This window comes from Acyrthosiphon pisum, chromosome A3 (assembly GCF_005508785.2).
Source record: "Acyrthosiphon pisum isolate AL4f chromosome A3, pea_aphid_22Mar2018_4r6ur, whole genome shotgun sequence".
NCBI lineage: Eukaryota > Metazoa > Arthropoda > Insecta > Hemiptera > Aphididae > Acyrthosiphon > Acyrthosiphon pisum.
The window spans coordinates 6,835,113-6,853,301 of record NC_042496.1 but is presented as its reverse complement, the minus strand read 5'-3'; the positions used below and the strand labels follow the sequence as shown (position 1 = coordinate 6,853,301).

Below are 18,189 nucleotides of genomic sequence, written 5' to 3'. Positions count from 1 at the left end.
CAAGGTATATAGATGTTAATTATCAAATAAAAAAAAAAAAAAAAAAATAGCATACTACAGTGCTTCATGAAATGAAGTATAGGGATGATTTTAATTAATTTTGTTTCATTATGTAGTAACCTACATCAAAAGTTGGCTTCCAATAATTATTAAAATTGTGTTAATATTTCGTTTGAACATACAAACCTATGTCAAACATAAAAGTCATGTGTAAAATAAAAATCAATAAAATAATTTAATATACACTATTTTATAGTTTAGGTATTTGATATTTTATTTTTTTTATTGACATCTTATTTTTGTTTATTTTTATAAGTTACACGCTAACGTGCGTTTAAATAATATGTACTTAATATTATATGAACATGACAAACTGCATTTCATTCATAAAAGTAATGTAATTTCATTTAATTATACTATAATTGTAAAAAAAAGTAATTTTATTACTATTTTTCTAGTGAAACGAGTCACGTTTTTCTATTATTTTTAAAACAACTGCAGTATGTATACCTCATGTATAATTTATGGTTTATTTTCTAAATGTTATTATTTGAACTCATCAACCTTGTCGTAAACTATTTACAATTTGTTTATACCTATGTCTCTTCTCTTCAATCTTTATACTTGCGGTCGACTGCTTGGCTATCATACCTGCAGGTTCAAAGTTATTTGGTAAAGCATGTTAAAATAATGAATACAAACGACTTCAAATAAAACATCCATTAAGGAAAAAAAGCGAGGACTTGAAAGTTTTCACGGTAAAAAAGAACACATCAAACATAAATTATATTATAGCTTTATAATAGCTTATATTTTTATTATTTTTGTCTTTACATAGTTAAAAAAAATTAAACGAAAAAATTCCGTAAGTACACGAATGCAAATATATTATTTGTGATTGCGTTATTGAAATCATCATAATAATTTGCATATGAAAATTGCACTAGATCAGCCCTGATAATCCGAGAAAATTTGGTTTTCTCAATTACAAATGTCTTAATTAATAATAATAATAAAAAAAAAACAAACTAAACAAATGTCAACAGCACACAAATATTATTATACTAATTTTTTTTTTGGAAAATTCATTAGAGTCATACAATTAAGTTAAAATTGGTAAATAACTTAAATGTTTAAAGTGTCTCACGAATAATCGACATTCATTATAAAATATCTAATACGTTTTTTTAATCTTGAAAATAAAAACATAGACCAATTTATATTGAATTCAGCATTTGTACATAACAAAAATATATATAATATATAATACAAAACGAAGACACTAAGGCACTGTGTATGCCGTACATTATATATTATGTAAACGATTTGAATTTTTGTTGAGAACATAATATTATATTATTGTAATATACTAGATCATAATTAGATAATATTGAGCATTAAAGTATAGACCAATTTTATTTGTGCAAGGTATTTCATTTAAATTATCACTAGAAATATCTTAGGAAATGCAATATTATTTTTATTTTCAGAACAGTTAACTACAGTTATACGTAAAATAGCATGTTCTTAATTTTTTTTTCTGAATTTTAAATGCCATATATTTTCTGTGATATTGCCTGACAATAGAAACGCCCTGTATATTGTTTTCATATGTAGTTATTAAATATTACTTACGTTATAAGTTGTAATTTTAAACCAATTACGATCGATCCGTAATAAACTTACTTCGAGAACCATTAAAAATAATAATAATAATAATCAACAGAGAACTATAATATTTCATACATTATACAATATAATATGTTAAACTAAACTAATTACTATACATACAAAATATATTATATTAATAATGTATAGACAAAAGTGACGTAATAGAATATTTAGGTAAAACAATAGTACAAATAATAACAAAAGCTCGAAAAAAAAAAAAAAAATTAATAAAAATGACCATCAGCTTTCCAACCATGCAAACAATTAAATAATTAGTACCTATACGTAACAATACTGATAAATCCAACGCGAGAAAAACAAGTTAGGGAAACAGCGAAATCGATGACTTTTGGAATTTACCACAATTTGAATATTAATATTAAATAATAATGTATTTTTTGTATTTAGTCGACTCGACGCAATATAGACACAAACACGATTTGTATCATAAAATAGTAAAGCGAACATGCGTGGACACCATATAAATATGTATATTACACGTCATGTAGTTTATAGACGCTTGACGGTAATATCGCTACCGTTCATACAGGGCGTCCGTATATATCCAAGTCCAAACATGTTGAACGAACACCCTGAACGTGTAAAGTGGACGGACTGTGCCGTCGACACGAACGGTGCTGCTCAGCACTGAGCGGACGACGAACTGTTGTTGTTGTTGTTGCCGGGGCCGGGGCTGTGCCGGCCGGCACCGTGTGACTGGGCTCCGTGGCAGTGGGCGCAGTGCATGCAAACCGCGCAGTTTCCCAACTTCTGAGCCAGCACGGCCCGGAACTTGAGCGCCGGTCCCAGCTTCATGTTCATGGTGCCGGTCAGGTGATCCTCGCTGAGCAGTGGTAACGCTGTCCCGTCGATCGACTGCTCCCGGAAGCACTGGAAAACGTTGAACAGTACGTTAATATATGCGGGCTTACGACTTCATAATATTAAATTATTATATGGTCATTAGAATTTGATATCAACATAATATTTTGTTTTGTATGAAAAAACTATAAATAGGTTTGACTTTTCAGTAATAGATTTTCGTTATGACAAAGACTGACTACCTATATACACTCGAAAATAGTTTTTCCATTATTTTGAAGCGTCGTATAAATGTATTATTTTCTCTGTATAAAATCATATTAAAATCTGACGAAATTTCTTTATATTCTTATACTTAATAACGACTACCTAGATCCGACTACCTAATTAAATACTTTTAAGACCGATAAAATTGATAAAATTCAACTTTTATATGAACTACACTAATTACACTGACTTATAGGAATATTGCTATCGAAACTTGCAAGATTAGGGTATGAACATATTGTGATATTAGCTTTTTACGTCATCCATTTTAAAATCAAGTTTAACAATAATTATTACTATATAACTTTCACTATTGATGCATTGAGATTCTACAAAACCAGTTAATGTCGTATGCTATACCATACAAGAAATAAAGATGACAAGTACGTATTATTATGTTTAGTAATATTATTACAGGTATGACTTGTATCGTCGCAATGCCGGTTCTTAATGTCTAATCGCCTGCGAGTGTTAGTATAATATTGTAAATTTGTAAATAATAATTAATAATATGGTAACTACACTTCTACACCTATACAAATATAATATACAATATTGTTATATATTATGTATGACCTAACACCTCTGATTATTGGCACATCGTCTGCCACCGCCGGTGGTTTTACGCCCAGTGCAAGGACGAGGTGACGCTAAGACGCGATATTAATAAAATATAAATTATTATTATTATTTATTATTTATTATTATTATTACGCAGAGCACGATCTCATTGGAACGGTCAGATTTTATCGACGGTGTACTTATATCATATATACGTACAATATACCATAGACACACGCGTGGCATTGTATAATAAGATAATTTTATATTTCGAATGGAATCATAATATGTATTTAGACTTAAGAGATATACCGAGTATCGCTGAACGTTTTGTTCATTTTAAACGCACTATAGCTGTATATTCCGTATAGCAGCACCCGCGAGCTCCGTTCGAATAACCTTTATAATTCATAAGAACATAGAGCAAGGAAAAATAATGAGTTGGAAAGACACTTCAAAAAACAAATCATATTGGACATAAACTGCAGAAGACGAAAATTCAAAATTGCCATGGGTGGCACATATAGCAAAGTCAGAACCAGAGAAAATATAGTAGAAAAACACCAATTGGGAAAACCCATTTAAAATGGGAAGATTTAATTAAAGAAGACGTAAAACCATAGAATGGAGGACCTAACTAGAAAACACAAGCAGCTGATAAAGACGATATAAGGAAAATACAATATATTTTTAATTTTTTGACTACATAATAATTTGTTGATTATTTTATTTAAACGTATTTCGTTACAATTTAAACTTTGAATACTCATAAAAATCGTGCATATACGTATGATTAATATTTTTAAGCTGCTGTTATAAAACTTACAAGGAACCTTGTATTAAATTGTCAAGCTCGGAAACCAAAACGTAGTTTAATTATCAAAAACAGAATATTTATTTAGAAGCATAATATAATATATTTTAATGATTAAATAACTTCTACGGATTTGTCGCGTGGTATAACCATAGTTCATAAGCAAACCGAAAATATTCTAAATTCGTAGCCACTGACGACAGCCACGTGCACGTACCGTAATATATTTTGTGTCATATTAAAAATATTATTTTACGGTATTATTTGTGTTTTGCTCACTTCGTAAACATATACCATATACCTAGAAGTATGTACACGGCAAAACGCACGCGGACAACAATATTATTTATAAGACTATAATGCACAACTCTTTACTGGCTGTAATACATATTAGTATGCCTGTGCAGCTACACTATAATATAGTCACTGCTATACGTCTATATACTACCACTATTATAGTTGATACCACTACTCATACCACTCGCATACTACCACGTTTATACTACTACTACTACTACTACTACTGTTGCACCGAACGCGCGGCTTCCTCGTTGGTTGTAATATGTACGTGCGACGGCCACACGTCTCTCACGGTGAAACCATCACGTCTGACCTTTAACACTGACCTCACGAGATCAAGGACTGCCGTGGCCGGACGGGTGTGCGTTGTACACATATTGTGTGCGTGCGCACGTGTACGTGTGTGTGCGCGCCCTCGTGCGCGTGTGTGTGTGTGTGTGTGTGTTCTCTCCTCAAAAGTTCGACGTGCGGCGGCGGAGGCAAAAGGTAGAGGTCACATTCTTCGTTCCGCTCGCGGGGCCCCGAGCTACGGTCGATCGTAGTCGTCGTCGTCGTCGTCGTCGCCGTCGCCGTTGTCGTCTCTCTGCCGCCGCCTTTAGGACCGATCAAAACCAGATCGGATCAACCGGTTCGTATATATGCGTACAGTGTGTATGTATTATACCGTCGAAACTCAAAACTAGTCTTTGCCATATACCTATTATAGCGTAGTATATTACAGAGCGGCGGCGGCGATTAGATCCACCGCGCACCGCCGTCAGCTGGTTCCTACCGTTGCCCAATCACTTATTTTTTTTCATTATATTTTTTACTGTCAAAATCCGAATTCGACCACATGAAACAAAAAACAAACCGCCTCTAAAAAGAGAACTGGTCCGGTCGCCTTTTAGTCACTTTAAGTATGCCTACATATTTTTCTCACACTGTTATGTATAGGTAGTTTGAAAACAAACTGTATAACAATATTATATTATTATTATTTTTTTTTTTTGCTTCTTTCGTTTGGTATATTATCACGTTTTGTCACAAACAATGTTGTCATTAAATTTATTCGGGAAAATAAATACGATTTGGGTTTGGGTTCGCTGTCACGTCGAATACGTGTAATGACTGAACGCGAGTTTGCATTAAATTATATACGTATATTATATAGTTATATTATGTTTAGAGGTAAGTACTTATAGTCCAACCAAGATGGATGGAAATTTGTTTCACGGGATGGCATTGAAGGCCAGAAACCCCCCCCCAAAAAAAAAAAAAAAACTTATAGTCCAACTTCTGGATGCTTATTAACAGTAAGCATTCCTTAATTTCTTTATTTAGAAAATAATTAACGGTTTTAAAAATATATTTGTTTCATATTTAATAATTCATAATTAATAAGTTATTAAAAATTATATTTTTGAGTAAATTGATTTATAAAAATCAAATTTCGAATAAGTAGTTAAGTTGTAATATATAATTATTTATACGCATCATTTCAGTTTTTAATAGAGGGGGACAAAAGTGTTGACTAGCCCAAATGGTTAACTTAAAAACAACCACTCGCAATACCATACTTACATATTGTATTCCTTTTCATTTATAAATACGTGCATAAACCGGGAACCGGCCCATTGGGCTGCTTTTAAAATCAGACTAGAGAAAATGCCCAAACCCCCCCAAATGACGCCACTGAATTTATTCAAACCAGGTTATAAATCGAGATTTAAAGTTTATCACATAAATATCTGAACAAGGGACAAAATTACTGAGTAATTTTTCGGGGCACGTGTAATATATACCTAGCACAACAATGACAATAATAATAATAATAATAATATAATACCTAACGCGTGGGTTAGTCACTTCTGCGAAACAGTGGCGGCGAATGTAATAATGACGATATTGCGGTATTTTAAAGGAGAGTTCGTTAGCAGCAAAAAATAAAAACGAAACAATGGGATTGTAAATTATTGTCACTGATTCGGAGGAAGCATCAGCAATAAAACGCACTCGGATGACTGTGATTTTTTTTCCAAATACGATTTCCGTCCGATAGAATAATATTATTCTACTAACGACGACGATAGTAAAACCTATAACGGCTGGCCACCGTGCTAATGATGTGGCAATGGGTACGTATGCAGTGGTCACATGCAGATTGTCAAGACCCGAAAAATACGTAGGTACCTATCTGATTTTAACTGTAGGTACATATTTTGTTATTATAATATAATATATTTTAAATGCAATAACAGTTTCCGAAGAAGACTACGCGTGTATTGTATTATACCGATGGTGTTCAGAAATCAAATAAAACTGTAAAATCAACTTTTACGTTATAAATATTACAATGTCCGTTTTTACACTCTTTGAAAATCAAAAATACAGTTTTGAATTTAACTTGGTCCGTGCACTTTTATTAATGTTTTAACTAATTACCGTCGATATAGAGGTCAACACAACGGCGGCGAAGTTCAAAAGCCGCGCTCGATTGCCTTGCTCGAACATTCCCACTGACCTCTACTACTGTTTTTTTTATTTTATTTTTTCGTTTCTTTTTATCATTCAACGCAGCGGTTGTTAGTTCAATTGTATTGTGCGCAAAATGAAAAAAAAAAACGAAACAATCTAAATGGATATAAAAAATTAACGTTTTTCACGGTCCGGCGTGTATTATTATTAGTGTACGCACGACCGCCCGTCGTCGTCGTCGTCGTTATCGGTCGTGGTCACTGGTCAGCGGGCATAATTTTTTTAACGTTTGTAACTTTGTATTCACCCCATCCCCCTACCACCACTTCACAAAACTAATTTATTTCTCCTCTCATTTCATCGAAATAACATTCAATATTATATTATTGTTATGAGTGACAATGCATTGTGTAAATGTTATGCATGACAGTATATAGAGGTTTTTATTTTTCAAATGTAGGTAATAACAAAGAAACTTTATTAATAAGAAAAAAATTGATTTGATTCGTTTAAAACAAAATCTAAAATTTTTTTATCTCGGTTTGAATGTTATGTCCCTGATCTTCACTCAGCAGTGCGATGTAAATAGGTATTAATATGTGCACATCATATACGTATTTTAAAATTGCACTCGGTGACTGCAATTTTGGTCATATACCTTAATAATGTAATAAAGGTACCCAACAATCAACCGCTTTAAACAACAATGATTGTTTATTCTAATATTTGCCAAATCTCGTTTGTAAAAGTCCAAATTACAATATTCAATCGGGGTTTGACTGATCGGGATTTTGTGCATCCTAAATTTGACCGAAATCGATCGGACATTTACCCACAGTAGTCGGCGAGACCTAGGATTTGCCACTAAAACTTAGATTTAACTGGTATTCGTACTTATACAGTAACATATATAATATAATATGAGATACCTGCTGGATACCTAGTGGTACAGCGTGCGTGTGCGTGTGCAGTGTATTTCGTGTATTCGTGTATAACGTGACCCCAGAACGACCCGACGCATATCTGTCTAAAATTAAAAATAAACCTCCTCCGGACCGGCGTAATAATAATTATCGCCAACTCCCAGCACCACACCGGGACGGGGCCGCACCTATACGGAGTGAGTGCTGCACAGAGTGTTAGAGAGAGACCTATACAGAACCACTCCACCAGCAGCAGCAGCAGCAGCAGCAGCAACAACAACAACTGCAGTGATAGGCCACAACGATATTATTATTATTATATCCATCGACGTTGGAAGAGATCACGTGCCAGCCTCCGGGGGTCGTCGGGCACGCGCGGACCGTGTAATTTTCGGTGCAGCGATCACGGGGCGCCGCCACCTCCCTCGCAGCAGCGAACGATGGACTTACGTACGGTCAACACGCCGAGTAAAACGAGATACGCTGCTCGCATTGTCTTTCGGGAAACCCGCCCCGGGCACACGCCATGTACACATTTTATATATAGATATTATATATATTATTACTATGGTAAATTATCGTATTGTTCTCGTTGCGCGTGCGTTTTGCGGTAAAAAAAAGTAAACTTATTATAATAATTATTATTATTTTGTTCATCGATTTTTTCGGCGCCACCGGCAAACTGTTTTAAACGGTGAAAAATCGGGCAAATCACCCGATATCCACCACGGCCAGTATCGAATAGGTAATTTAGGTGTACTCGTTGCACTTTGTATAATAATATGCCCGACCGGTTTCGATGACCCGATAAATACGAAATGAAAAAAATATAAGACTACGGTATTTTCCACGACATCCGTGTGCCAAATTATGCATACTTTTATAACTGTCGTAAATTTATTTGGAAATGCCATCTGGTTTTTAAATCATTGGCGGCGGCGGCGGCGGTGGCAATAGGTTGGCCGAGTCGGAATTTTCTAGTAATAAATCTTTATGGAATAATAATAATTGGTAGTTTATATGCGCGTCTGAGTAAGGCTCACCCGCCACGATTTATAAAGTTTCATCGAAAATGTCTCGATTTATTATTTTTAATAATATCCTATGAAATAGTATGGTCGTCAATAGTTAATGTTCAAGTAGAGTTGGATCCGAACTGCAAAGGTGTCGAAAAACGATGATAAATATATGAATAGGTTTTGTTTGAGAAATTAATTCGGTCGTGCGTAATATCTCCACTCACGAAGAATATAATGTGATAATATAAGATCATCAGTTAGATTTCATTCGATATGATATTTTCTTATGACTTATACATGATCATATAATTATTATGACCACGCTACTGCAACATAATATCCGACAGAAAATTACAGTCTCCAGTCTAACTATACACGCTCGAAGCCTGCAAAGGAGGATCAAATTATGAACAATTATCCAGTTAGTTTGTTTAAAAGACATACATCACCTCGGCCGATCACGCCCATTTGTTTTTAACAAACATTTTTTAGTATGCAATTTGTAAGATTTCATAAGACCATTTATGAATTACATACTTAATTATGCGGCTTAGTCAAAATTATAAAAACATTACTTGCACCTACTCGTATATGGGCGGTGCTGCAAGCTGGTAACATCACTCCCGAGTTGAGCCCAGAATTTCTGACCATGTTTTTTTGAGAGTACCGAAATAACAGTGCACACTCATGCAGTAGTCACAAATGTAAACAGTTGTACGAAATCATATAAAGTTATTTATAAACATTGAATGCCAGTTTAATATTTTTTGAAAATGTCTTACGTGTACACGTGCACTTGCTTGTTAAAAAGTTAATTTCGTCTCCGATTCATCCGAACCCTCACTGCGTATGATCACGCGTCTGTTATATAATATAAGATCGGTCAGGTGTATAGTTCGCGTCAGTGATGTTATTTGAGAGTGAGGGTGAAAGACCATTATTGCGATCGCGTTAGGGTGGATAAATTGGATAAAGTTCGGAGGCTGTTATTTCGAGTATAACAGTTGCAGTAGGTATACGGGGATGGTTTTCTGAGGAGAGGCTAACGCCGAACGGTTTACAAAATGTTATCCTGAACCCTTAGCCTTGGGCTGTATATGTAGGTACAATGACTTCAATTTATATACGTAATACGTATATATATATAATTCGTGTAATATATATAGTATTATATATTACACAAGTTGATTGACAATAATAAGTTTTACTGCATGTCCATACTCTGCTGAAATTTTGTCACGAATTGATTTCATGGTCCTATGACATTTAAAGGCAGGTCGACCCTTCCTATTTTGACCCACGCTGATGGTGTTATCTGACTTTGTGTGGTGAAGCGGTCCACATCATAATAAATTAAATCTACGAAATAACGATTTTTGTTTTGAATTTCTACGTATAAATTAAGGACAAATTTATTCAAATATGCAGATGAATTAAACATTGGCTAACATTATAACGGTGATACAATAACTACATTAGATTATATAATTAAAATATCTGCAGGGAATTAAATTAATATTTTTTTAACGAAACCCATCTTTACTGAAATTACTCGTTTATACTTATTTTTTTTACATGCAAGACATATTATTAGCCTTAAGGTGGTAAAACGATAAATCCCTTAGTATTAAAAGAGTGTATAATGTGTATATCACATTGTATTTTAATTAAATTAAATTATATACCTAACGATATAATATATTATATTATAATTGTTAGTAAATATATTATATTAACCTCAAGTTACACAACTCGCATGTCACGATGAGTATAGGTATAGTTTTAAAATTATACACCAGATCGGAACACATTGAGCATTCGCGTTGTGCACTATAGTATAATATATTTTATAGAATCACTTATTGTTACTTTTTATCAAAATTGCATTATTTTCTAAACGTTATTAATTAACGCACTCGTTTACTATTGTGTTAACTACATCATACTAAGGTGTGTACTATGTATTTGATTAAATTTATGAGTTGATAATAATGCTGTTAATCAATAATAATCTAACTCTATATCTAGTAACAACTAACAACTATAATATTATAAAATTATAAAGGTATTTTGATAATTAAAAATATATATATCATGACACAATATAGAGTGTTCCATTTCTTGTGTTATATTTATTTTATCTTATTCACGGGTATATTTTGTCATTTGATTTTTTTATCCAAGGATTATTTTATTATTTATATTCTGTGCGTCGCTGCAGGCGTAACTTTAAACTCACCGACTTCAGAAGAGAATAAAACGTAAAAGACCTAATTTCAAAATGTGCATGTTCTGCCGTCGACAAGCTGCTAGCTGCGTTAAACCGAACGGCTTTTACATGGTTAATGACAAAAATATATCCACGATAAACATTTTACACTGCCACCGCCGCCGGTCGATCGTTTCCCCAGAGGAATAGACAAGCCGGTCCACAAGCTCCTATATTATATTATTTTATTGTATAAATAATAATAATATAATATATATAATCCGGTGAACGGATTACAACGCGGGACTATGCGATAGGGTGGAGAGTTCAAGGTTTTCGTATGCACAGTTTTTCACGGTAGGTAACCTTCACGCGAATAGTATAATATTGTTTGTATCTCTTTGTGTGTCAGTCATCTGCTGGACACTCATTGTTCGTCCGCGTTTCCGAAGACGATAGTTTTTCACATGTTTTTTTTTTTTTTTCAAAACCGCAGCGAACCATGACGAATTCCCATTGGGTTTTGTTCTGCATTTGGTCAGACGTAAAGTTGGTTTCAGTTACATTCACACACACATACACAGCTGGCGAGTGCGAGCGCACCACACACATATAAAATATTTTATGTCGATCGAATATTATTATTCGTTATTCGCACAATAATTATTATATTATATAGCCCGTATCGACATCTCCCTGCACGTCTTGCATCTAAAATTTCACATTAAAAAAAAAAATAAAATACCAAAACAAAGTATATGCGATATAAAAACCTACATCCTTGTCCCGGGGGGGTTACGTTTATATGCGCCGAGGTCAAATCCAAAAACGAAAAAAAATATAATGTAAAGGCGTGGGCATCATCCCGGTGGGCGTTCGATATACATATTATAATATTATTATCTTTACGGTTGTTTTTTTTTCTTCCGATGACCCGGCTGACCCGAGATCTGGTTCTGCCGACCTCCGGGCACCCATTCCGGACCGCTGTGCCGTCGTCGGTCGGCCCACGGTGATGTTGTTGCGGTACCCTCCTCTTAACCAGCTCGTAATCATAGCACGTATATCGGTGTACAATAATAATATTATGTACGATTATATTATATTACGTACACGCGATAGTGTACAAGCACCGCGCGTATAGCGTGATCGACAATCTGAACGAATATTATTATAATAAGCCGTATAAAAATGTCATTGTCGAACGGTATAATAATGCAATATAATATTATGTACCTGTACGGCTGTACGTCGTATAATAATATGGTATAACAATGCTATATAATATGCGTATAGAAGAACAGTAATATTGTTCAAAAATACCATCGCGTGTTATGACATCCACGCGGACTTGGCGTACAACGCGTTCTTATCAATGTAACATTAACGCTTTATTACGAACACAGCCATGAATGTGTGTGATGAATACGTTACTGTACAAATATCAAAAACGACATCGACGCATACAATTACCTATTAACGTTTGGATAAACGACGTCAACCGGCGAACGGTCGTTTCACCTCGTGGGCGCGCACCTATGTATTATGCGCGGCAAGTGTGGAGTCGTAAAACCGTAGGTACATTTTGTTTGATATATATTTATGTGGAGAGGTGTCTGTTGTAGGTATCTCTTTATATTTTTTATCGCCGGATAAGCCAGTTAGTTAGTCGAAATCAAATATTAAACTTTCCGGAAAATGATGTCACCGAGTAAACAATACAGTATGCTCTCGACACGGTGCACATACAATGATAATAATAGAGGTGTGTACGTGCAACGTATAAGGTGTTATTATAAATACAACAGTACCATAATAATACGTAATAAGTACGTGTACATTAAAGTGTGTGCTGCGTGTGTGTTAGGTAGGATATATTACGAGTTTCGTGTATAGGTTATATACGGTATATACGGTCACAGCAGTGTGTTCGTCGCCACTGCCACTGTCGACAGACGTCACGAAAAGAAATAACAACAATAGTAATAATAATAATAATAATGAAAAAGGCGCAGCGCTCATTATGGTAAAACACCGATGACTTGTGACCCGTAAACGACCTTGCCCGCCGTCGACATGGTAGGCGGTTAATGGCGACCCGTGCGTGTGTTGCATGCCCTCCCCTCTTCGCTGCTTGGCCGAGGACGACGAATACAAATAATGATAAATGAAAATAACTATAATATAAAAAAAACAGGTGTGCGTGTGTGCATCTGTTGATCTAGAATATTGTTATAGTGGTCTGGATGTGACGAACAGAAAAAAAAAACCAAAGATGTCTCCGGGGCTTTGACGGAGGGAATTCGATCCGGATTTATACGGCCGGTCAGAGAGTTGAGACTAATAATACTATCGTTTTGCTGACGATCGTCGCGGCAGGCGCAGCGCGTGGTTTGGCCACGTCGCAGAAAAGTCGCCGCTCGAGACCGCTTTCGGACGGCCGTCGCGTCGTCACTATATATAGTAATAATAATAATATTATGACATAAATATCATTATGTTTCGGTGGACGACCCAAAACGCGTTTAATGTATCGCAATGAAACGGCTCACGGTGTACCTATGTATATGTATTATTAATTATTAATTTGTGCGACCAGTTCGGAGAAACCACACGTGACAGCCGGCCAAAGAGTGCGATACGGTGCAGACGGTGCAGAAAAAAACTAGTGAGTCTGCGCCGTGTGAAGGCTGAGTGCAACTGTGGGGTGAGTGAACGACGAGGCGATTTTTAAACAATTAAATTTGAAGAGAAATATTTTTTTACAAAAAACGAGTAAGACTGGTTCCTTAAAAACAGCGTTCGTCGATGTCAATAAAAAAAAAATTATTTCTGTAGACGACTTATACACATTACACGTAATACAGTTAATAAACTTTATCACGTATGCAGGATGATTATCTTATCAGTTATCACTATAATGTATAAACAACAATATTGTAGGCAAATTTGTGTAGATATTTGTTGAGCCCCACAATGAATTTGTGCAAAGCAGACAGCTCCAACTCAATAGACAAAACTTGAGATTATTACAATGTTATAGACAAACTAACAACTGAATTGAAATTCGAGTTCCATTTATCGAAATTATCTGAGGAGTATGAATTAAAAATATATACTATTGTTTAAAAAAGTCAAAACTCGAATAATTATCACGATAAGTTATTTAAAATAATATTATCATATTTTTTGAAAATGTTGTGCTGATATGACTTCTAGGTTTAAAACAAAACGTCCAAACACTTACATTTATCGAAAGTTACTGTTTAGTGATAATCTTAAAACTATATTATATAGCTTATCAAATAGGTATATATTCTCTTCTGTGCCTATACACTGTAACCAAGCGGTTAATATCAATACCATATGTATACGATATACATGTATCACATTTATATACCAGTTTTAATATTCAACGCACGACAATCATGGAGTTCGGTTTGAAATGTCCACTGCCGATTACGAAAAAAAAAATAAAATACGAGACCGTTCGAGAAGCCATTAAAATGTCCGACAGCTTCTTCGCTCCGCGCTTTCCTAACGAGTCGTTAACCTAATTAACTTAGAAATTACATTACGGTGCGAAGAAAATATTTGCTGTATTTACTATAAATATAATATTATACACGCTATTCAACATTTTTACCAAAGCCCTGGACACACGTACCTATTAAATTATACATATATATATCGATATATCATACCATAACAAATACTGTTCAATTTTTATTTTAAATTTTCGAGTTGGCTTTGCGTATATGGTCATAAAATATAGTATTACACATTCATATCTGAGTAAATTCAAGATAGACAATTCCATGTAATTATAAACATAATAACAGGCCACAATGTGAAATAGGTAAACGTACACTAACATTGTGTGTAATCAAATACTAAAATATCGATGGCTTAGTGCACAATGCACGCGCTAAACATATTAGGTTTATTATAAATTCAAAATTTTCCGAAAAATAACATCATTAAAATGTGCCTTCTATAGTATTGAAATAATTGAAACATCTTTGTTGTATAATATAGATATATATTTTATTTATACTTAGTTGTCAACATTTCAATCAATATAATAAAATATGTAATAATATTTGTGCACTAACTGCTAACTGTATCATCAATTGTGATTAATATTCTTCTGATGTTTATGTAAAATGCGTGAAACCATGATTCTTATATAGAAATTAGAAATTATATAGCCAATATATTATATAGCATGCCGTTAACAATCACCGAATAAAATAATATAAGATTTGGCTAAACGTACATAAACGTACAAAATGGTTGACCTTAACCCAGAATCGGATCGTGCCAAAACGTCTGGCTGAGTTTTCAGCCGCCGTCGTTCACGACTAAAATTAATGTTTTCGGCTATTGCCAAATGCCAGTTGACCAGAAGCGGTGCAATGGCACAGGTGACGCGTGAATCAGCGTCCGACAAACTGCCACAGCGACAGCTTACTACCATTAGTAATACCACTCATCACAAAAATATACCAATATTGTGGTAAGAGGAATCGTTCATATAAATAGGGCGTTAGACATCTTAGATAAGAAATCAAATTACTGCCATAAAAATAAAATGCTGATTAAACCAAATCTTTTTATATTTTTTTGTCACTTTTACGTAAAAAAAATACTGCCATCTGATACATGTTATATGGATCATTTTCATATTTAATGACTCTAATAACTTTTTTCGTAACAGTGATACACTGAAAAAATAAAAGCAATAATATTATACAGCCAACTTTTACTCCTAGTTTATTATCTATCAATGTAACTTTCCCGCGCCGAAACTGTGCGGTACTTTAAATTTAAATTCATACTTAATTTTTATTTTTTATTTATTTAACATTTCATACGAATTTCATCCATTAAAGTATTAAACCACTAAGAAACTGAAAGTATATGAGGCACCCATATATTATGTATTATCGACGAAAGTTATGGTAAAAATAGAATATGAAATATTAAAATAAATATAAAATGAAAACTTTTCACGAAATTCAATACGAAATACATCACGTACATAATTACTACATATATATTATATATTGTATAATAGTACTATAATAGTAGGTAGGTACCTATATAGTGTATTATAAGTTGTAACAATAATATATTATAGCTCATCGGTTAACCCACTAACATTGCGCGGATGAGATCATAATGGTATATTTTATTATATAGACGTCCGGATGATAATATTATTAAATTACCACCTGTGGTGAGACTGCAGCAACGAGACTCGCGGCTCACGCATCGGCTTTTTTACACATGTAAAATTGAAAAATCACTTTTCACCGGACGGCTCGATGGCGGCGCCGTCCATCGGAATACGGACCGCGTGGTTACCGTGGTACATAATATATGCGAAGCACTATATTAATTCATATACCGTATACAGCGGACTCGATAGTCGATCGTTTTCTACGACTCGGACGGACACTATTACGACAATATAATATATATATATTATAATATACACATATAGGTGTATGATGATCACCGGTCGTGACCTGGTATATATATATAATGATATGTACACATAATTCGCGCCGTACTCGGTTCGTGTATCCGTATATATATAATAATATATACATACCTATATAGACCACATTCGACATTCGTGTCCAATACGAAGTCTCTCTCTCTCTCTCTCTCTCTCTTGTATAATATAATATTGAGCACTATATATAGGTTCAGATTTCGCTCGACTTTAAGCCGCTCCCGTCACGCCACGTTCCGCCGACAACGAAGACTTATCCCCCCCCCCCAAAGGGGAACAGATGACGGGGAGACCACCGCCGCAGCAGCAGCAGCCACCGTCCATTAGTGTGCTCTAATCATGCGGAATATCTGTGCGCGAGAAAATTGTCGGCGTAACGATTTAATTGAAACGTTTATAAAATTATTATAGGGGGCGGTGGACGGCACGCGAGACCACCCGGTCATTGTTGCTTTATATTATATTTATATATTGAAATAGGTAAAACTCGGTACATACACATACATTATAATATATTATTATTATACTGCATACCATGTACATCATATGCACTTTCCAGGCACAAGTATATTAATTTTAATTAGAAGTCCAACTTACTATTGTTGCATTAGCAATATAAATATATAATAGCATGGTATTTTTCGCCTTATTATATTTATCGCTATAAATATTAGTTTAATACCTTCGTATTTCTTGATATAACATATTTTAAGTGTGTTTGATGTAATCAATGTAGTAAATGAACAAATTTATGTTTATGAAGAGCATAACAGCCCTAGTGTACATTAAATAATTATTTAATTTAAATTCTGACTCTTTGTCATTTTAAGCCCAAAGACCATATTTTCGAGTATTTAGGTTTTTATACAATTTAAGGAGTGTCCTGCATTGGTGTTAAATTTTAAACATTTCTTTTTAAAATGAAAACCAACCATTTTTACTGTAAATCGTTAAGAAGTAAATTTTTTTGAAAATGTATCGAATACAATATAACAGTCCTTAAAGATGGTTTCACAAGAATATAAAATAAGTTTAATATTGAATCTAGAATTAATTATATTACTTAGACATTTTTTACAAATAATAAAATACTCATCGATTATTATTGATTACCAACTACAATTTTCAAATTTTCATATCCACTATATCTTTCAAACCTATTATGATACGGACCTATAATCAGTAAAAAAAGTTAAATAGCTATTTCGACGTCTGATTTATATTTTAAATACATCAAGATATTCAAAAAAAAAGTCCGCACCTGTCAATTAACAAGAAAAAGAATGATTCTCATTTAAAAAAAAGAATGGTAAATGGTTAAAAATCTAAAAAATTTAAAATATTATGGAAAACTACCTATACTTAAAAACTCCAAAATTCAGAATTTGAATTAATATTCAATATTAAAAGAAAAAAAATTGGGGTGAGCATGCAAGGTGGAATCGTCTTGTATTTGACGTATCACCCGCGGTTGCTGCAGATACAATATAATATATACACGCCCTGTGGTGGCGACTGGCGAGTGAGTGCAACACTGCAACGGTGTCTTATAGTTATGAATAAAAACAAATAAATCTGTTATTACTATTATAATAATATACACATAGATGACGACGAGATCG

The 18,189-nt window shown here is 33.9% G+C and overlaps 1 protein-coding gene across 1 annotated transcript in view; it reads right to left on the bottom strand.

The window, feature by feature from the left end:
• Positions 1 to 782: 782 nt before the first annotated feature.
• LOC100575204 overlaps positions 783 to 18,189 on the bottom strand; it is a 44,694-nt gene continuing 27,287 nt past the window's right edge. Inside the window, exon 4 of the mRNA XM_003246113.4 lies at positions 783 to 2,562. Within this exon, the coding sequence (XP_003246161.1) occupies positions 2,314 to 2,562 (249 nt within the window). The 3' untranslated portion in view covers positions 783 to 2,313. The remainder of the gene's footprint in view (positions 2,563 to 18,189) is intronic.